Source organism: Galleria mellonella, unplaced genomic scaffold, assembly GCF_026898425.1.
Source record: "Galleria mellonella isolate WM207_F2 unplaced genomic scaffold, CSIRO_AGI_GalMel_v1 utg312, whole genome shotgun sequence".
In the NCBI taxonomy this organism is placed as follows: domain Eukaryota; kingdom Metazoa; phylum Arthropoda; class Insecta; order Lepidoptera; family Pyralidae; genus Galleria; species Galleria mellonella.
Genome location: NW_026442074.1, coordinates 5,870,846 through 5,893,365, shown reverse-complemented (window position 1 = coordinate 5,893,365; position 22,520 = coordinate 5,870,846). Strand labels below are relative to the sequence as shown.

Here is a 22,520-nt window from a genome sequence, read left to right as displayed (position 1 = left end):
GTCCGTGTTTTACATAAAGTTTAATAGGTACCCATAGAGCAAGTAATCACTACGTTATAAGAGTTGGCAGCCTACAGTCTTATATCTATGTAACCTGTAAATTTAAAAGCATATTACGTTTTTGTAGTAACAACACAATGAAAATTATAAAAATATATCCTATATATCCTATATGAAATGAATATCCATAGTATTGTACCATTATCCTTCATTCAAAATAGCGATATCGACAGTTGAAAAAACTTAAAAAACTTAGCTATTTTATAATATGATATTTTCAAATTTTACGATAAACATAGACAATAAAACAAAGATTGTGTGTGAAGATATTCAGTCACTTTATTTTGCTTTACTATAATTATAAAACTATTTTTTTTTTTGACAGGTAAGTAACACAAATTGTCTTTGACATCTTAAACAATAGTAAGAAATATAGTGCGAAATCAAACAGCAACTAAAAGAAAGTAAGTTCATTTTTAACAAATATATAATAAATGCATACAAGAGAAATAGCTCTTATAATATTATTACAATTATAATTAATTAATAAACATACTACATATACAATTAATTAATTATTTGTACATAATTTTAAATACTATTTTTCTTCGTAATATATCATTACTTATAATTCAATTTCAGTTTATATCAACAAAAAGTAGAAATGTAATAATGATATGAACATGATAATTACGAGTCCATAAAAATTGGTAATATATAGCACAGAAATTATTTCCACTATTATACGAATGAATAAATAAATAAATTAATTCATTAATATTATATCACACTGAACACAACTTTATACCTTATTTATATTTTTATGTATTACTACGTTATTTATCAAAACACATATTCGTTACTTTAATATTTAAAAAAAAAGGATTTATATGTGAAGCTCTGTTTGTTCTACCATGTAGATGGCCATGATCTGCTATGATGAAATACTGTTTGGTAACATAGTTTTACACAAAAACGTCATTCCTACAATAATATTCCAACTATTGCAGTCCGGAAAGATATTAGATGTCAAAGTTGGCGGGCGCTTCTTTTATTTTGAATGAAATTAAATAGTTATTTCTAATTATTTAATAATTTTGATATTATATTTACTAATTTAATACTTGTTATTTAGTTTTAGACAAATTTTAATTTTTCCATTTCTATAAACGATCCCCCCGACTTCCAAATATATATCTATTTCATGTGAGTTAGGTTTGGAAACCAATGGTTCTTGTTCTGATCTATTAGTTAATAGCCTACAAAAATATTGTAAAAATTGCAAAAAACGGAGAAAAAATCTTCATTTGATGAAGTTAGTGATTGCTATTGCATACTATAGTTGAAACTCAAAACTTCATTCAGAAATATTAACCTCTCCTGTAATTTTAAATACCCCAGAACCTTCCGCATCCACACATCCGCATAGTAGAACTCCACTCCAAAAACCGTGAGTAGGAATTTGCATGAATGTACTGACAATAGTCCATACATATTTCACGTAGTAAAACAAAAAATCCAAGTGGAGTTATACACGTATCCAATTATACAATTATTTTCGTTATGGGCTTACTAAAATACAATGTAAGTCCAAACCACTGTGTTTCACATGTGTCCTTGAACATGAAGGATATTCTTGTCGTTTAAATTCAAATATAATGTCTGCTTACGAAGCTTTTAACAATAAAATTAATAACTTGTGGAAAATTTAATTAGTTTCACGTAATATCTCAAGAGTGAATTTCTTATAAAAAAAAAGTCCCACCTGTTAAAGGTATTAGGTATTAATAAACTCTCTTGATATTTGGAAATATAAAAAAAAATTGCCTAGTAAGCGCAATACATATATATGATGTTTTATGAATAAACTTTTGTCTAAAAACTGTCTTTACGAATTAAATAATATTTTAATATAATAGTGCGATATAGTATTTCATGTATTCAGTATGTATGTATTGTGTTTGTTATAAATAAATTGTCAAGTTACTTGGATTAAGTAGCTTTTGTGTTTAATGAAAGTGCTACTACCTTCAGGCTGGTCTTGTTTTACATGTATATCTACTCCTAACAAGGTAAATATCCAATACAACTGTAACATCACTATCTGAACTGATACTGGTCATTATATGCTACACAGAACTGTGATTAAATAATTTAGTAAGACTACCGCACAAAGGCCCGTATTCAATGCAGCTGCGACAGATAAAAACAAATTGCCTCAATGCTTCACTAAAAAAGAGATTTTTTTAAATCATATTCCTAACATGCATATCGGGGGGGAGGGGCGGTTGTTAGCAATGGAATTTGATAGTCTCATTGCTAGCAATATGCCTTATTAGGTCGACCTCCACGTGATTCTCTCTGGAAATTATCATGAACAATTCTTATTGAATTCGTCACGATGGGCTAACAGACTTTATACTCTCCTATCATCCTTCACTGGTACCCCGCCGGTGTATACCGATAGGTGGGGTTACCCATCCATTATCACCCATTAAAAAAAACATGCTTATTGGTATAATGAAATCTCATCGATCATCCTCATTGATTGAATTTAAAAATTATGAAGTAACTAGATCTTTCATTGTACTTATTAATACAAATAATTTAGATGGGAATCATCAAACACTATGATTATTCGTCTGTTCTATTTTATTGTGTTATTACTTCTGAATGGTTGCATAGATTTATTTTCAATGTAAAAATTGTATCAATTCTTAAATAAAACAGTGTTTATAAATTACTCTGTAATTTCATTCTCATTCGTTCATAACTTATTGTCAACATAATTGACAATTCCTCTTTGACATTACAAATTTTTGAAATAACTACTTTCGGAATCTTTAATTTGAATTGTAACGTGATTCATTCTCATGTTTGTTTATATTTTTCGAAACTTTTGCATCTGTGCGATTTTTACTTAGTGAATTTATTTACAGAAGGAAATATACAGAATCTAATACAATATGCCACCGAAAGACACTGAAATTTTACAAGCTCCTCAAAAACCTAACCCACGTAACAATCCTACAATGTTTAAAATATTTCAAAATGTCCAATACAACATTGTTCAACATAAAAAATACGTGAAAGAGATGATTAAATTGTACAAAAAGGTTAGTTTTTTAAGATTTTATTATTATAAGTAAATAGATATAAGTATTGCAACTTTTTTATTTCCTTATTATGTTAAATACTTTTAGGGGCGGTTGTTACATTTTTCTAATAATAATTTATCATCACTAATTATTGTATGATTATTAAGGGTTTATTGTGCCCTTAATAATTATCCAGGATACCCTGACCTAATACAATTTTATAATAGATTGGATTCTAAATTAGTACTAGGTATTAAGAATTAAATCCTAAAGGTCTAATTTTTGAGACATACTAATTCGTCTTTGTCCCATAATTGTAAGAATAAGAATAATTTATTGTAATAAACTTATAATTAGGATCCACATCCTTTATCACACCCGGGGACTACTTTGGTACATAAGAATTATTCATTTTTAATACCACAAAATAATCAGTCAAAATTTTTATAAAAATTTCTAAATCCTTTATTACCATCAAAAGTTAAAAATGTTTTAGTTTACTATAGGACCACTTTTTAATAATCATTTAGAAATATAGATAATATATCACCCATCTTGTTTGCTATTGTTCCATTCCATAAAAAAATGATTGTCTTTGAAAAATATTTAATGTTTTATATAAAGCTTTCTTAAACATATTTATTTAATGTAGAATGATGGAATTCAAATGCTTATAAATTTCTTGATATTAATTCTGTTTAATGTAAATAGAGTGTATGAGACCTGTAAACTGATAAACTTTTTCAGTTACCAGAAGATGAGTTCCGTGAGAGCTTTAAGAATGCTCTGCAATATCTATTCACATTTGGAGATACTAGTGCCAATGTAGACAGAGTTATACAATTTGTGGCCACATTCTGCACTTCTCTTGATGATGAAGAGGAATTCTTGTTATTTATATTTGACATTATATTTGATGTAAGTAGTGAAATTTTACTATCAATAAATTATTATTTTGCTTAAAATTACATACCAGATAAAATGTATGTAAAAATTGGACCTAAAGTTATAAAATAACAAAAGTACACTCAAAGCAGTCTCTGTACTGAATTTGAGAAGAACTAATTTTCCCAGTGAGGAAAAGGAGGTACTTAGTCTTAAAAAAAAAGCAATGCATAAAGGCTATTATAAGTGACACAGTATACACTATTATATCCATCATACTTACTGTTCATGTCTACAGGTGACGGTTACCACTTTTCATCAGGTCTGTTGTCAGTTTGTTTACCATTCCAAGTTGGATAAAAAACAATACTTTTGAACTTTGATAAAAAAAAACTAATTTTAATAATGGCCAGAAATTGTTTTGTAATTTATTAAAAGTTGTGGAAACCCCTCTTTTAATATAAAAGATAATACAATTATTGGATTATTTTTATTCAATTTTATGCTTTGGAAAAATAATTTATGTTTTTCTAAATTTCAGTGTCAGTGTGTTTCTGGCCAATCTGTGAGGTATAGAGCAAGCCAGTTACTGGCAGCTGTACTGTCTGCTCTTGGAGAAGATGCCTCCCTGGATGATGATCTCTGTGACAAACTATTGGCATCACAGGTATATAACACTCACATTAATTCAGACATTTATCATCACATTTTTTTTAGTAATTAAAAGTTTATCTAGTACTTATTTATATTTACTTAAAGCTAAAAACATAAATATTTTTAATAATAATTTATATACATCCATCATATATATTTTATACATCTATTATATACATATATACAGAGAATCTAAATGTTTAGCAGTATCTACAACTAAGAATTTACCCATAAGGTAGAATATTTATTAGGAAAGTAATGTAGTGAATCAGATATTCCAAAAATAAAATCTTAAGTCTGCCATACTAAATCATTAGTTTTGCTGATTAAAAGCTCTCTTTAAAAGATACTCAGTTTCATTGAAATTAAAATCTATTATTTGAATTATTTATGTATAAAAAATTCACAATATATTATTTTTGATTTGATGATTCAAGGAGAAATTATTCAGTTTCATGATCACTAAGGATGACAAGTTACTATCATTAAACTTTTTATGTCTATCATGTTACATTCTGCATCCTTGCACATTGCAAAGTAATCAGTAATATGTATATATTATCCCAATCCTCATTCAATAGATGCAACGCCTTCAAGATACCCGTGGCGCAGTGAGATGCCGTGCTGCACTAGCGCTGCAGCGACTGCAAAACCCCATGGAACAAGATGACGTGGTGACGCGCGGCTATCGTTTCCATATGAGTTGCGATCCGAGCTCCTCTGTTAGAAGGTTCATGTACACTTTGTAACTACTACTAGCTGTATCCCACGGTTTCATCCACATAGAACAGTGTATAAAGTATCCTGTTCTAAGTTAAGACATAACCATGTATCAAATTTCTATTGTAAATTTTCTATAAATAAGTAACAAAACATCCTTCCATATATGCATACAGATAACATTTCTAATAGTAACAGATTACACTAAAGCTATTTGTATTAATTTATACATCGATGACCAAAAGAAAAAGATATTTTTTGCTAACAAATGTTAAAAATATAATATAAAAAGCATTAACAATCAGCGCTATGATTAAAAATCTAATAATTTCCACCTTTTGTCAATTAACTAGAAAACGACTTATCAAAACCTATATCTGGAGTATAGCTTTGTATGGATGAGAGATTTGGACATTCTCGAGACTCGGAAAGAAATGGTTAAACTTAGAGCCTTTGAAATGTGGTGCTGTAGAAGGGTGGAGAAAATTAGCTAGAGAGAATGAATTAGTAATGAGGAGGGTCCTGCTTAAGGTTAAAGAAAAGAGACAAATTATAAAAACTGTTGAGGTCAGAAGGGAAAAATGGTTAAGACACTTGATATGTCACGATGAACTTATGAACATTATAATAAAAGGTAAAATAGAAGGAAGGAGGGGTAGAGGAAGATGAAGGCATAGTTACATCAGGCAGAAAAAGGAAGGATGGTGTCGTGTCGTATCAAGAGGTGAAGAGACTCGGAGAAAATCGTAATGAGTGGCAGGGGCTCCAGCAGCAACAGTGCAGCTCTTAAATAGGATATATAGATAGTCAATTAACAGTATCATCTTCTAATAGGGTTTATTTTTTATTTAACAGGGCAGTGGTGATGACCTTAGCGAAGTGCACGCGTAATGTCCCATACGTATTGGAGCGACTGTGTGACGTGGACGAGGCTGTGAGGCGAGCTGCTTTCTTGCATATAGCTGGTATTAATGTCACTCAACTAAGAGTGAGGCAGCGAGTGTTGACTCTTAAGGTATGATTCAATTTGTATTTAAAATATTATACATACGTTTTAAAGTAGTTATGACTTAGTACCCTGGTTTATATACCTCGATGGCCTGAATTCGAATCAGACCCTGATTTATAGACCTTGATGGCCTAAGTTCGAATCTGACCAACTAAGTAATTTGTATGTCAATTAAAATTTCCCACTAACTCTCTAATGATCGAAACGGTCAACTACATACCTAATAATCCGAATAACGACAGTTTACCATTTTTAGAATTTAATGTGCTCTTTGTAATGTGGCCTCGTCAACTGTTACATTGACAACAACTGTTACAATCGTCAAATGCCACTATTTATCCTGTTAGGCACTATAGTCGTGAACATATTTTTTTATTTTCAAGTATACATACACATATACACATACAAATACAAGAATTTTTAAAGTTAACTATTTCACTTTATCCATATGTATGCTTTATTAATATTTTCATTTTGACATTTGCAATGAATGAGAAATTGATATATATAGAACTTGCAAGAAAAACTTGCCAAATTTTTACAGGTAGGACTCACAGAGCGTAGCCCGCGCGTGCGTCGTGTAGTGGAAGAGATTGTTATCCCTGGTTGGTTGGCAACATTCAAGGGCAACATTGTAGATCTGCTGAAAGCAATACGTCTGGATAATGCGCAAGATGCTAAAGACTCACAGTATGTCGCTGGGAAACTCTTGGAGTCTCTGTTCAAGTAAGTAATGTACATACTTGAATTTCTTAAATGAGGTAACCTATGAAAAAAAATATAAATACCATAGACATAACAATAGCACTCACACTAAATGCCTAATCTACAAACCAAAATGCCTTGTTATGGGAAACCAGACAATGGAAATCTGAAACATTATTTAGTGTATCAAGACTCAATTTGGTTTGGAAGAGTTATATTAATAGGAATTGAAATAACAGTCAAATCCGTATCAAGATCCATTGCGTAGTTTAGAAGAAGTGGAAAGTTTTGTATTATTAAAAGAAGATGCTACTTTATAGGAGGTTGCCAATTTCGGAACTTCTGGAATGGCTGCCAATTGATAAAAATCTGCGGCTGATACCTGCTGAGAAGTTGAATAAAGAAACGGCTTGGTACTGGCGTCATCTCGCCGAACACCTGCAGAAGATCGATGATGACGAGACATTGGAAATTATATTACCCGATTTGATTGTACTCACGGGATACATAAGAGCGTAAGTATGAAACTTAATCAAAAGTTCACTATGGTTTTATGAATTATCACATTATCATACTAAACAGGAATATATATGTAAATTCATTAATTAATTAAATTATGGCAATGTGTTATTGTGAATTGTTAATTATTATTATGTAACATATACAAGATTAAAATAGTCAAATTGAAATCTTAAAATTATTGTGATGTGTTATATAAATAAAATTACTAATAAAATTTAAGAAGTAATGATAAAGCATATGCCAACTTCCAGAAATAATATTTCATGTTGATCACTATAATTAATGCAGATATAGATAAAGTCATTCTTATAATATTTATACAACCTCTTTCGTTACACCTGCTTATTCAACAGTACTGAACAGTGACTATTGTACATATTTAGCTTATTTTCTGTAATTATGTTACTTATAAAAAAATTGTCATAAATACAGTATCGTGGAGTCCCCTTGCGAGGCTGAGAGTTCATCCTCGACATTGGACACCCGGCAATATGTACTACACGAGCTGGGCTGCATGCTGCGAGTGTACGATGCAAGTGATCCCGCCGGCCGCACTGCATTGCAATCTCTCATCACCGATGTTCTCACTGGTATATGACCATCAATTAAAAACCCGAAATGTTGAATCAAAGACTAGAAATTGGCACAAAAAGACAGAAAAGGCCCAGTGGTAGTTGTTATTAGGCATGCCGTAAATGTTTTGTGTATTATTGAATTTTTTTTATATTGATTATGTTGTATGGTGACCAGCAACATCTTTAAATAATTCTCGTAGCATACTAATGAAAACTACTTTTGAAGTGACAGTTGACAGGAGGTCATTAAGCCCATATTTATATTTTAATCGCATTGTAGATTGTACGTTTATGATACCACAAGCTTAAGATAAAACGAGAGAGCAATGTCATCTTGTTCTTTCTCACGCGTATCTTAAAACTTATGTATAAAATAGATTCATTTACCATTTGTTTTTTTTTTTTTTAATAAATATGGTTTATCTGGGTAAATCTGCTTTACTCATGTTATTTTATGCCAGTCTTATAGATGACGTTATTTCTTTTAGGTGACTATGGACCCTTAAATTCAGATGTTATACGCGCGTTCGTATCGGCTCTGGAGCTAGTGTTACCGGAAATATCACAACGTGTGGAAGTCATCAATGGTGTCATATCCGCTTTGCGCGATCCTCCAGAAGTAGAACAGTCACCACCGCCACCTCCCGTGGACTGCGCGGAAGTTAAACTACAGGTAATAGCATTTCATTTAACAATATTTTAGTTTCTGTTGGTAAACCTTTTACATTGTTATACAAATTTTTACATTGTAAAATTGTCAACAAATTGTCTAGAACCATTAATATGGCGGCCTAATTGCCGATCTTCAACAAATAAATCTACCGAATGTTACAGCTAGCTTCGGTTGCATAAATAACTACCAATGCAACTTAAACTATCCGCCGAGTGTGGCACACCACATGAGAAAATGTGCAATGTGTGTTACGTAGACGTAACAACAACGTTATATTCATCTTTGACATGAATATAATTATTGACGCTCCGTCGCGGATGATCGGCAACCGAAGATCGTCTGACCGGCTTAATGTGACGTCTAATAGAACAACTTTACACATTGTATTATATTGGTGGAATAATTCTTTTTTTATGATGTTAATTTCTTTTTTCTTTTTGTTTATTATTTTTAATTTATTATTATTATTTTATTATATTTTTTATTTATTTTTTAATGTTAGAGTTACCCACTCTAATAATATTTATTTATTTAATATATTTACCGCAACAGTAGCTAATGATAAACTACTTGATCTGAAATCATGGCTATTTATTTATTTTTTTATAGAAAGCCAGGCTTCGTGTATCTCTCAACGTAGCTATAGAGGCACAGGAAGAGGCAGTCAGAGAACAAAACTACTCTCTCGCCGCAGAGTGCAAAGCTAAAGTAAGTGTGTAATACATGAGAAAGCAAGAATAAATATATATATTTATTTAAAAAAAATTGACTAACAAATTCAAAGTTAATGCAATTTGTTATTATTTATATTAATAAATTTCATGTCTTATATATGCTTAGGTAGAGGACATACAGAAGAAACTAGAAGAATTAACTGTACAATCAACGCCGCCTCCTGCACCTATACCGGTATTTTTTTTTATATTTCTTTATAAATCATAATGGTTTTATCTATTTCAAAATCTGTATTTATCCTTACCTTTTTATATTATTTATCGACGAAAGTCCCTTTAGAATTTAACTACACTTTATATGTAAGTCAATCCTGTAAAAAATGTTTTAACTGTTGTGTTTCTGAAAGTCTACCTTGAAAATAGATGTATGTTTTATCATCTAATTTGAAAGTAGGTCTATATTTTATCTCGATACGCCATCTAGCAATAGTCTATTTCTATGTTTTTTTTTTTTTTTTACTGAAACTACACGTACTAAATAACGAGTAAAAGCTAATAATATACATATAATCTTAAACAGTTACGTCCTGAGGAATTGTTATTGTTTATTGAGAAAGTAACATAAGGTATATATATCTATTACAGACAATAAAGGAGAAGATATCAGATACACAGACTCTTAACAAATGCCTAACAATACTTAATTGTTCGCTTGATACGCCGCAGCTCAAAACTGTCACGCCCATGCTACAGATCATGTTCAATGAGTTAGAGGTAACATTAAATAAATTTGTGTATAAATAGACCCTCTAAGACAGCAGTTTCTAACCTTTTCAATACGATGACCTATCAAAGAATTCAAGATCAATTCTTCACAATGTTATAGATCCGTTTGCAAATGTTGGCAAAAACAAAGCAACATTTTAAGGTAACATATGTCGAATTAATGTTTTTAATTAGCTTCTTTATTTATGTATAGTGTAAATTAACTGAACCCAGACTTCATGTATTTATAAAGCATCTTCTTCACAAGGTTCCTTATATTAGGACTTATAAAACTCAAGATCGCAAATGCAATTGAATTTGACTGTACTAAAAACGCTAAGCAGTCTGTAAATCATTTCAGGTGGAGATATTTCAAAATCCTGATGTTTTAGAGAATGCCCTCGAAACAGTAGCCCTCTTTGGAATGTTGAATAAAGAGTTTGCTAAAGAACATAAAGCCTTCTTTTTTGCTAATGTGAGTAAATCTGAAATTGATAAATACTATATATATACTACATAATACTATATGATATAATACATAATTTGACATAATTACTCTCTAACCTACTTGGTAAGAAATTTATTTGACATCAATGTTTGAATTAGTAGCTATGAAGTTTGTAAGGCAAAGGGAAGGGTGGGGTTTTCAGTTTCTTAGAAATTTCTCTTTATAAGTACCTTCCTAGGACCTTAATGAATATTTGGAAAAACAGCCGAATCGATCTAACCATTCTCTTGTTTTGTGTTTAGCAACACATTTAACGGTTCATTTTTATTGGTATGATTTTAATAGCTGATAGACACATCGAACGAGCCTGTGGTATGTCACGTACTGCGCTGCATATGCGACTTGTTGTGTGTACACGGCGCTCGGCTGTTCGACGAAGACACGCCTCCCGCCCGCACTTCCCACACCACCAGACCCAGCAGTGGACTCTCTGACACCGGAGATCACGACGGTTAATATATATATGTACTTTCTAGTAATGTAAGAAGTGTTCTATTATCCTAGTATCGATTGTTTTTTATTATAATTCGTAAATAGGAATATCCTATTTTTATATATGACCCCAGAAGTAAGCATATGCTATCTCGCATTTTGTTTGTGCATTCGTAAAAACCAATGTTGAAACCAAGAGTATCAAGTACTGTATGAAGTAAATAAACTGTAATTGCTTGCTTATTAACTAAGGTTAGCTGCCAATTGATTTTTCGTCTTGTTTTCAATTTCTGAGTGTTCACTTTTCACAGCCAAAAATATTCACGTAATCTTTTGTATCTTAGCGAAAATTCGTTACATCATTTAGATAGTTTGTGTTTAAACAAGCTACACACGTATAATGAATCGTTAGGAAAATAATATAATTGCCTGGAAAAGATCGCTTTTAGCTATAAGGTCGCCCATTGTTTTCTCATTGTGATTATTTCTTATAATTGTTTATATTTATAATAAGTTTACTATTGTAATCTTTTAGAGGAAACAATAAAGAGCATCTATCTGTCTATAAATAAAATAATCATATTTTCAAAATTACCAATTAGCACAGGCGAATACCAGTGAAGTGAGTGATGTGAAAGGATATCTTACTGACATGAGGATAAACGTAATATTCATAATTTTTATGCTTCGCGTTAGCTGAATATAGAACTATTTTGATAGAGAAATTGTTCTATGTCTCCAGTCTCCAGCACATACTGAAGTTGTGTGTATGTAGCACAGCAACACAAAATGGTCAGACTGTTCTATAATGTTTCAATATTTCCTACGCAGGTGACTTATCCGAGTCGGCCATATCACTGACACCTTCTCATAGCACGGTCATTGAACTGCTACTCAAAATAATGGATAGCACGGTAAGTAAACATGTTTTATTGAGAAATAGAAATAATTTGACTTTATTCTAATATTTATGAATTCATAAAAACTTTAAATAAATGAGGGAGATAAAGTTATCCATTAATAGGACATCAGTAAAATGAATTCCGTTAGTACTTATTTCACTACTAGCTATTTCTTGCGATTTTATCTTCGTGTAACAGTAGATAAAGTATCCTATGTATTAAGTAATATACCAGAGGGAGACTTTGTACAAAAGTCGATTGCTTGGCGTACCTCTGTCCCATTCGTGTTTCAACCGTGAAGCAGTTGTGTTTGCATGGCTGTGATTCGGTTTGAAGGGTTGGATATGGCGTGAATTTATTGGGTACAGAGGAATAACATTTGAGTCCTCAGGAATGGCAACGCATGGGGTCTATCATGGGCGAAACAGTATACTCTGTTATGTCCATGGTACTGCTCATTCTCTATAGGCGACGGTTACCACTTTTCATCAGGTGGACCGTCAGCTTGTTTGCCATTCTAAGTTGAATAAAAAAAAAAAAATAACCTGCATATGCACCAAAATTTCATTCAAATCCTTTTAGTGGTTTAATCGTGATTACAGTAACAATATCCAAATATCTTTACAAACTTTTTTTACATTTAAATATTAGTAGAATTAAATTATTTGGTAAAAAGTTACGACATATGTTTATAAATGTTACTAGTGCGCGAACTACCGGCTTATCATAGTGGAAGGGCTCTGTCGGCTGCTACACCTCGGACACCTCGAATCCCCATCTATACTCAGCAGATTACTGTTACTGTGGTTCAATCCTGCTACAGGTAATTTTTTTAAGTAAATTAAAATTTAATGCTTTAAGTTGATTATTTAAGATATTTTAGCAACCTAGTTTTGTTGTAATTATAACAAAAACATTTGACATTCCATTGTTTATGCCTACCTCAATGGGAGACAGGTGTGACAGTATGTAACAACTAAAAAGTTATGCATAAAAATACATTATTTAGTTCTATTATATGTTAAAATGAAAACTTAACAGATTGGTATTCAAATTTTAGTTGAAGAAGATATGTTGAGGCAAACTATAGGCGTTTTCTTTCAAACGTTCCCTGCTACGGTTGACGGCGCTCAAGAACAAATACAGGTAATTTTTTTCTTTATTTTTTATAAGTGCTTATAGTACGCACTGCAGTCGAGAATCTTAAATATATTTCTAACGAAATGAATTTATTTCGAACGCTTTAGTAGATTGAAACAGTTTTTTTTTTTTATTATTCTAGTTTTGAATATAAAAAAAGCGCCTATCATATAAAAAGTCAATAAATTCGACGCGTTTGATTATTTATAACCAGACCTGACTTGAATTTAAATAAGAAAAGTCCGTTATATGAAATACTAATTGCATTTACCCCGAAACCAAAAATCTTTAGAATTCATAAAAATGCAATAAATTGTTTTAAAGTGTTTTCTATAGTATTACAAAAATTATTTATATTTCATGTACAGAAAGCTACATTGCCTACGCTAAGAACTTTAGCCAACGCGCCATCGAGCTCACCGCTAGCTGAAATAGATCAAGAAGCAGTAGTGCGTTTCCTTGTGTCACTCACTCGGGTTAATCATGAGGTAAGCAATGTTTGTTCAGTTATATTCCAGTAATTTTTCTACACATATAATATTTAATTATTTGTTTGATAACTGTCGCAATTCGTTCTAATGAAACATTTATCCTAGTGAACGGTGAAAAAGTTATGTTTGCATGGTTGTGTTTCGGTTTGAAGGGCAGTGAAATTGTCGTTGAAAGTTTCATTTTAGAAACTGTATACTCTGTTATGTACATGGTACTGTTCATGTCTATACCACTTTCTACTAAGTGGGCCGTAAGCTTTTTTACCATTGTAAATTGCGTAAATATATCCTTCGTAAATAACGTCATGTTGTAAATAAATAATAAGTGCCATACGATCAACTAAACCAATTTACTCTAATAATTACTTGCAGTTAACGGACAGTCAGGGCGCCATGGCGATGGTGCTGTGTAACTACGTGGTGCGGAGGCCGACGTGCCCGGCGGCGGGGCTCGCGTGCCGCATGTTGGCACTACTGGCTGCACCGCGCGACGCACTGCTTGCACAGGAGTTAGCCACGCGCTTGCGAGACCTTTGCCTCGTCAGTATTATAAGAAAATCTGGATTGACTTATGTGTATTTGTCTAAAATACTCTACTAGTTTTGGGATAATCCTGGACTCTTTGTCATATATCAGCCTGGGTCTTAATGTGCGCGAACGATTGGATCCAGATGGACCTGAAACTACTCGTGTGTCCTCAACAAAAAATCATGTGTGTCAATTCGGTTCTTTTTACAATTAAATTACAAATGGAAGTTGTACCATGAACACAAATTGCATCGTACATAAATGATGATAAGCCTGCTTTACCTTAACGAGAGTTTATATTAATATAATAATAAAATTTATAGAAACTCCCGGACAAGCAGTCGTGCCGTAATCTCACGCGGTACTTAGGATCTCTAGAGGCTATGGAACGCGCCAGTCTTAATAAAATCTCTAATACAGGTAAGAGATCTGATTATAGTTTTAAGTACTTAATGCCTTATAAGACATTCTTATACATAAGATATAAATATTTCCATATTTTCTTAGTGTGATAATTTTACCATTAATTTAATTTATATATATTTCTATCAGAAGTACAAAATATGATGTTATATATTTCTATAGGCATCACTGAGGGCACAATGCAAACTGAAGATACTTTACTGCCAATGGGACGAGCTACTTCTTCTTTACGTAAGTACTAAATATAAATTTATATTTACGTTGGAAACTGTACAAAAAAAGTATAATTTTCTTACCAGATAATTAAATTTTTTTAATGATTATGCAAGTGATTATATTTATTCATTAGCAGCGACCAAAAGGTATAACGCGTACTCTAGTACTGAAAACATGAGGAGCAATTATAGATATTTATTTATATGAAAAAGTTTGTTAGAACGCCCTTATCTCTAGAACTACTAGTCGGATTTGAAATTTTATTTTTTGTTTTTAATAGCTCATCTACGTGAGGATTGTTATAGGTCATTTAGCATTACAATACCACCACGGGAAAAGCCATGAGATACAACAAGTATGACTAAATAGGTACCACAACTGCTTTTAAACTACTTGTAATGGCAAACGGACTGACAGCCCACCTGATGAAAAGTGGTAACCGTTATATACTTCATCGTAAATGAATGACATAAAGGACAACAGAATACCCTCTATCGCCCATAGTACCAATCGTGCATTGTTATCCCTGAACACTGAATTATTAAACCTTCATACCCTGTAATTTTGCTACTGTAAACAAAACTACTTCACGGCAAAAATGCGAGTGGGACAGAGGTACCTTTGCAGAGCAAATGACTTATGCAAAGTCTGGTAAAAAATATACGAATGTTCAATTTTTAGCTCTAAATTAAACTCGATAGAGACTAATTTGCTTCAGCTAAATTTCAATTAGAAATTTCTATATTACCTTTCGAAAGAAGATTGAAATAATGACATCTTTATAAATTGTCGCCAAAACAGTTTAGTGTAGTAGAAAAAAAATTTTTTTTTTTCCAATAAATATTTTTGTAACAAGAAATCTAGTTTGTTTGTGCCATATTTAATTTTCGTATAAAGTACTTTCAACGTCTACCTTTCTATTTGTGGCAGCCACAGTGATCTATTCTGGGCTGAGTATTCTGTGATGTATATGGTATTGTTCATATCTATACGCGACGGTCTTTATTTTCTTTCAAGTACACAGTTATTTTTTGTTATCTAATAGTGTAATAAAGTTAATACAATAACGTATACCCTTGTCTAGACATACAATTCGAAAGTGGCCGCTTCAGTCGTCCGTCTAGTGGGTGTTTCAAGTGGCTTGCATGTATGTTAGGATTATTTTTTATAATCCTATATCAAATATTGTTAATTAATTTTTAATATTTAACATTGAACCTTCGTACAGTAGAGTCATAAATACAATTTACAACCATGTAAAGGTCTTTGTAGATGTAGACAGATGTCTGTGTTAATATGTGCATAGACACTTGTCTATGATCACTTAACAACATGCATTAAACCGCCCGAGGGAGAGGAAGAATGTTAATATCGAAGACTAACAGCGCCATTGCTAGCAATATATTTTGCTACGTCTATATCCATGCGGACTGTCCTGAAATATCCCATATCCCAATAAGCCTGACTTTATACTCACCTATCATTCGTCACTGGTAATCCAATATCGCAAACCAGCGCATACTACCACAATGTGCAATATACATACCTAGTTGTCAGTAGTAAACCAATAAGATATACACTTGTAAGTTCTAAAAGCTATCAAGCAAAAGTAGTTTTTTTTTTTTTTATTTATAAATAGAGATTAGATTTTGATTGCATTGTAATGGTGATGTTTATTGTATGAGTGTATATAGTTTTATTAAAATGATAATCAATAAAAATGTCATATCATCAGTATTTCAGTCATTCGATTATGATTAGTTACGAAATTGCTAATTTTTCTTAAATAATCTATTAATATTACAATACATATATGTGTATATTGCAGCACAACCTCTAGCGCGCAGTACGCATGTTATTATAAATGAAACAGTTGAGGAAGAAGTCGAGATCGACGAGACCTCCCCTACAGAAGTTATATCGAGGATTTCTGAAGGTAAAATTATCGTCTATTTTTTGGTATATACATAATTATGACAGTTATGTACATATACACATTAATCGTATTTTATGTGGTGACATTGTAGTAAAATGTAAGAGTAACCGTCTAAAGTAATAAAATATTTTTTTTATACCACTGAGGTAGCAAACAAGCATACGGCCCACCTGATAGTAAGCGGTTATCGTAGCCTATGAACGCCTGCAATACCAGAGGTATTATGCGTGCGTTGCCGACCCTGAAGAAACCTCTTTACCCCCCTTTTGAAGAACCCCATGCTGTAGTCTCTTGGGAAAACCTCGGCAGGGAGCTCATTCCATAACCTGAGTGTTCGTGGGAGAAAGCATCTCTGAAACCGCGTTGTACGCGACCATTTAAGCTGTAAGGTATGAGGGTGAACTCCCTGTCGATGGCGAGCCGTACGATGATAGAAAGTGGCCGTAGGTATCATATTGAATAATTCCTCTGAGCACAATCCGTTGTATAAGCGGTAGAACACGCAGAATGAGGCAAAATCTCTCCTAAGACTTAAGGGTTCGATACCGCTTGCAAACATGGAATCATCGACAAATCAATTAATAACTAATTATAAAACAGTGTTAGAGACAAAAAAATCAAAATCTTTACTCAAATATATATGTCAAAAGGAATAATTGGTGAAAATCCTTCTGTTATCAGAAGTGAGCCGTAATCATTAGTGGAACGTATAGATTGTTAAACAAATTATCACAGTAGATTACTGTAAAGGTTGGAAATATGTCTAAAACTACATCTGTTCTATTAATAAAATAAAATCATATCCTCAGTCACAAAATCTCACAGGATAATTAAGCATGACAATTAATTATTGGGACTACACTATATTGGTCATTCCCCAGTTATGAACTGATCATATTTTCTTGATCTATTTGATTTAATTGATAAATAATTCCATACTCTAGAACTTCCACCGAGTACTACAAACAATGCCATCAACCCGTCGACGGAACTGCGTGCAGACAGCGAGGTGCAGGCAGGGACGACTGGCCCCAAAGTAATTGCCGCTTCCGACGAATCGGATTCGAGTGGCGTATCGCCCGTCAAGAAAGCAAAGATCAAAGGTAAGTTCGTACAATACTTACGGTGTCAATAGAACTCAATGAAAAGTTAACCAAGTTTTTAAAATTATCACAGAAACACTAAATGAAATTGGTAATAATAAATCGAAACATTTAATCTATTAATCAACTATTTATTTATACTACTATTGGACATTAGCCTATTGTCCTATGATCGGTCAATAATTCTTTTGTTTACATTTTGATTAAATTGACCATAATTACTTTTAGAAAAATAATGTGCTTTAAAAAGTCTTACGTGCCTTGGTTTAATTTAATGTGAGTCAAACTACGAGTATTCAGATGAAAAAACAAACAATTAAAAATACTATGTAACACAATGTATCCCTTATTTCATATTTTAGGAAAAAAGAAGAAGCTTTCTTTAAACAGACAGTCTGCTGAAGCCGATAATGTTAATGCTAAAAAGGACAAAAATAAAGTTGCAGTCAAAAATAAAGAGAAAATCAAAGATGCCGAAAAGGGAGGCGTGAAAAGGAGTCGATCACAACGATCTGTAGTAGACGTTGATAGAGGTATGTTGCACTTATAATCTAATTCATACTAATAATATTAAAGTATGTACATTTTGTACCTTTTAAATCGTAATGTTTAACTTCTATTCTACCGTCACTTTTAATATATTCGTATTTATAAACCTTTGTATTTTCTTTTGTAAATGATATGTATTTCTTTAAGAAAATAAATATATATTAAACCATAAAGTTTGTAAATATGTTACAATATTTGTTACATATTATTGAAATACACTCGGCAGGATCGCTGCCTATCAATGGATTCAAGTATCGCGAATCAATTGAAAATACCAATAAAAGTATATATGATAGATGAATTGTATTATTACTGATAGTAATCATAGGATAGTTTATAGGTTACAACTAGGAAAAATAAATATGCTCAATCATAAAAGGAAAAGTCAGGGACGTTTCATAGATTCTTCTCAATCTTCTCGTCAATTCAGAAAACTTACCACCAGAGGGAGACTTTGTACAAAAGTCGATTGCTTGGGTACCTCTGACCCATTCGTGTTTCAACCGTGAAGCAGTTGTTTTTGCATGGCTGTGGTTCGGTTTCGACGGTTACCACTTTCCATCAGGTGGGCCGTCAGCTTGTTTGCCATTCTAAGTTGTATAAAAAAAAAACTTAGTTCCCTATGTTGGTCTAATCAAGTATCGACACCGATACCTTATTAACACAAAGCGACGTGTCCATCACTACGCTAAGGAGATCGTCGTGATTGCTGAAAATTTACAATTTTACTCCAGCTCAAAAAGCCAAAGCAGAAGCTGCTCAAGCAAAAAAGACTACCCCAGAACAACAGTTATCACCGCTCCTCCAGGAACTGGACAGTTCCAATATAACAATTCGTAGATCCACCCGAGGTATGCAATCCGGATCAAGCCCAGACTCGAACTGTTCTAGCGGTAAAAAGAAGGAGAAGAAGAAGGCGGCAGGTATATTTTATCTCATTCAATTTTATCAATCTGAGAATTTCAAGTTAAATATATGCTATGCTCTAGAATGTGTAACGAGAAATACTGATACTTAATCATACAAACAGTTCTCAATTTAGACTTAAGAATTTCTTCATTTCATTAATAATCAGGACAAGTAATCATCATTTCAACCGTTAACTGTCCACTGCTGAACAAGCCTTCCCCATAAGGGGACTTTTGCCAGCAGTTGCCACGCTTCGCAGACGGGTTGGCAACCGATATATAAGATGATAATATGATATTTAAAAGTGACGCTGCTGCGCAACCCTCTACCATAAGTTCCTTTAGACACCTCTTACAACACCTACAGGAAAGGAAGGGGTGGCCTATTCTTTGCCGGGACCACACGACTAACATACAAGGCATGACATAAGCTGACATAATACTCGTATTTGTGTTATAATGCCAAGTTAGATCAATATATTTATTAATAGTTTTTTTTTTTTTTCTAATAATATTAAAATAAAAAGAAATAAACTACTTACGTCAAGCTAATAAAACGTGACTATGTATCTGTTGAGGTATGTTCCGTTTAAAACAGGAGGTAATAAGAGAATACTAAAATTATTTCATGTACCTTATTGTAATAACAATGTAACTTTTAATGATCCTCTCTTCAGCATGTGCAGACTGTACAATAATTGTAATGAATTGGACATTTTTGCTTATAGTTTAAATTCTTTTCTTAAAATGGCAAAAGAAGTGTCTGAATTTAATATATAAATATGTTCACATTTTCTGTTGTTATTGTATATAATATTGAAACTAGTATAAGCTAACGCTGTGCGTAGCAATTAACGGTGTACAATTTTAAAACAATTAGTTATAAAGCTTATTATAGTCAATTTAATATGAATTGTATAATTGTTGCTGTGCCTATATGAATAAATAAATAAATAAATAAACAAAGTAACCTTTTTAAAGAAAAATATTTGTTAAGGACAAATCCTTTTTTAGAGATCAACAAGTAATATACAATATAAAATAATATACAAGAGTATATTATTTTATCTACAAAATGTTAATTTTTATTCTTTTCTGCATCCAATAAAAAAATAACTAATCCTTTAAGTTTCGCAAACTTACCATATCAATTTCAATTTAATTGTGATAGCAAAGAAAACGACTCCCCCGTCGACGCGTGCCTCCACCAGTTCAATGTCAACGCGCAGTAGTGTCGGTTCCAGGAGCTCGGTAGTCGAAGATTCGGCAGACGAAACAGAACTCCACACCATAGTTTACGAAAAAGAAATGGTAAATTATTTTTTTATTTTAACATTATCCGTATATGACTATAATGATAACCACCCTTTAACATCTCACCACTAGTTTCATTGCCCACAAGAGAAGGAATCTTTCCATATTTTTATATATTATGAACCTCCTGGGTTTGCTATAGGGTTTTATTGTGACCTTTCTTTCTCTTTTAGTCGCCTCTTTATAAAACCTAGGAATACGAATTAGCAATGGCTACATATTCTTAGATGTTGATGCTTAGAATCTCACTATCAAAGTTTAAACTTTTGTTGTTTCTTAAAGGTTTATCATTACCTAGTTTCAGTTTTCATACATATTACATTAAATCCTGTTTTATTAAAAGTTTTGTTCGTCTGCCATGTTGTAGCTCCCAAATGAAGAAATATATTTCAATGCAATATTTTAATATAATCCAAATTTTATTCCAGGTGCAATCATTACTGAACGATTCAAGTGAATTAGCGGATAGTAGACGAACATCTAAAGGGAATGTTACTATACCAGAAACCCCCGACGCTAGTGAAGGGCAAGTAATTTTTATTGTTTTTGTTTACTGTTATTTTTATTGTTTTATTTTTAATACAGTATATGTTTTATTATTGTTTGTGTCATATACATGTATTATAAAATTATAAATAAAAAATAGAAATAAAATTATGGCCCTCGGTTATAAATACAAAATATATAAAGGTTACAACAAGCGGTTGCTTAAATTAATATATTTTTTTTTCAGATCTGAATCTGAACCTGAAGTTAATACTAAAGGAAAACGAGATAAAAAGAAAAAGTAGGTTTATTTTGTATCGATTTAATAACTTAAGATAATAAAAGTATTCTTATATTGTACATTATTTGTTTTTATATACTTAAGTAACAGAACCTATTGCATTTAGAATACTAGTTATTAAAGTAAATAGTATTTGCTTGAGAAGTAATATTAATATCCTGTAAATATCACTGATGGTAATTAGTAATAACTTAAATTTTTCCATGTAAAAAGTAATATCATTTCTATTGCATATGAAGCGCGATAAATATTAGTTACAATAGGAACAATACACTAACAATCTTTTATCTAGAATTCTCATAATTCTGGCTCGGCGAGGGTATATTTTGATGTTTGTACCATTGATTGTTAGGTTGGAAATATTGGTTTTTATGGTCCCACTGTCTATTGGAAGGGAAATCCTTCTCCCACGGTTTCCACCGGTGGTCCCAAGAGTGGAAGTTGTGATTGTTCGTTAACTTGTCGTCTTTGGCTTCATTGCTTGCGTAGTCACCAAATGTCCACCTGAAATGTATAAATGTACGTTGAATAACGTATTATATATAAATTCTTTACTTAAATAACTTATTTAAAGGCGAGTACGCATAATCTGAATGATTTGAGAAGTATGTATGTATGGTAGTGTGATGGATGGATAATTTTTTTTTAGATTTGAAATAAATTTATGAATGTGTAATAAAAGATGAAAATGAAATAGTAACTCCGCCTGCATCGTTGATTTACGGTGGCGGGACACCAGTCAGAGATGATAGATGAGGATGAAATCAAGCCAAGAATAGTGTAGTATAAATATTCAGTGACAATATTGATAAAAATAAACACTAAACAACCTTTCTCAAAGTATATATGTCGAAATATATAAATATTTTTTGTACAAAAATTTTTTAATTATTCATATTTGAAAGTCGTATTTTAAAAGATTATGTGAAGAGGGAAAAATTGTTTAGTTTCACAAATATTATCACTGGACTTCCTCCTCGAATTTATCCAAGTTGTTCAATAT

General features: G+C 32.0%; 2 protein-coding genes across 2 annotated transcripts in view; one reads left to right on the top strand and one right to left on the bottom strand.

Annotated features, from left to right (window-relative positions):
* Positions 1-2,820: 2,820 nt before the first annotated feature.
* Positions 2,821-21,576, top strand: LOC113515029 (condensin complex subunit 3). The gene is made up of 28 exons (XM_026899154.3): positions 2,821-3,116; positions 3,846-4,016; positions 4,525-4,650; positions 5,219-5,367; positions 6,213-6,372; positions 6,911-7,092; positions 7,392-7,586; positions 8,026-8,183; positions 8,657-8,841; positions 9,451-9,549; positions 9,682-9,750; positions 10,161-10,289; positions 10,642-10,755; positions 11,074-11,239; positions 12,052-12,134; positions 12,828-12,945; positions 13,183-13,268; positions 13,631-13,750; positions 14,126-14,293; positions 14,605-14,701; positions 14,867-14,935; positions 16,749-16,856; positions 17,801-17,959; positions 18,322-18,492; positions 19,243-19,431; positions 20,588-20,727; positions 21,159-21,256; positions 21,464-21,576. The coding sequence occupies exons 1-28, from the start codon at positions 2,967-2,969 to the stop codon at positions 21,519-21,521; spliced, it is 3,717 nt and encodes a 1,238-aa protein (XP_026754955.2). The 5' UTR covers positions 2,821-2,966; the 3' UTR covers positions 21,522-21,576.
* Positions 21,523-22,520, bottom strand: part of LOC113515026 (glucose dehydrogenase [FAD, quinone]-like) — a 29,175-nt gene continuing 28,177 nt past the window's right edge. The window contains exon 14 of the mRNA XM_026899150.3: positions 21,523-22,021. Coding sequence (XP_026754951.2) covers positions 21,802-22,021 — 220 coding nt within the window. The 3' untranslated portion in view covers positions 21,523-21,801. The remainder of the gene's footprint in view (positions 22,022-22,520) is intronic.

Coding starts and splice junctions, on each gene's coding strand:
- LOC113515029 (XM_026899154.3), top strand. CDS start 2,967: ATGCCACCGAAAGACACTGAAATTTTACAAGCTCCTCAAAAACCTAAC. Junction 17,960..18,321: donor CAAGAAAGCAAAGATCAAAG/GTAAGTTCGTAC, acceptor TTCATATTTTAG/GAAAAAAGAAGAAGCTTTCT. Junction 18,493..19,242: donor TGTAGTAGACGTTGATAGAG/GTATGTTGCACT, acceptor ATTTTACTCCAG/CTCAAAAAGCCAAAGCAGAA.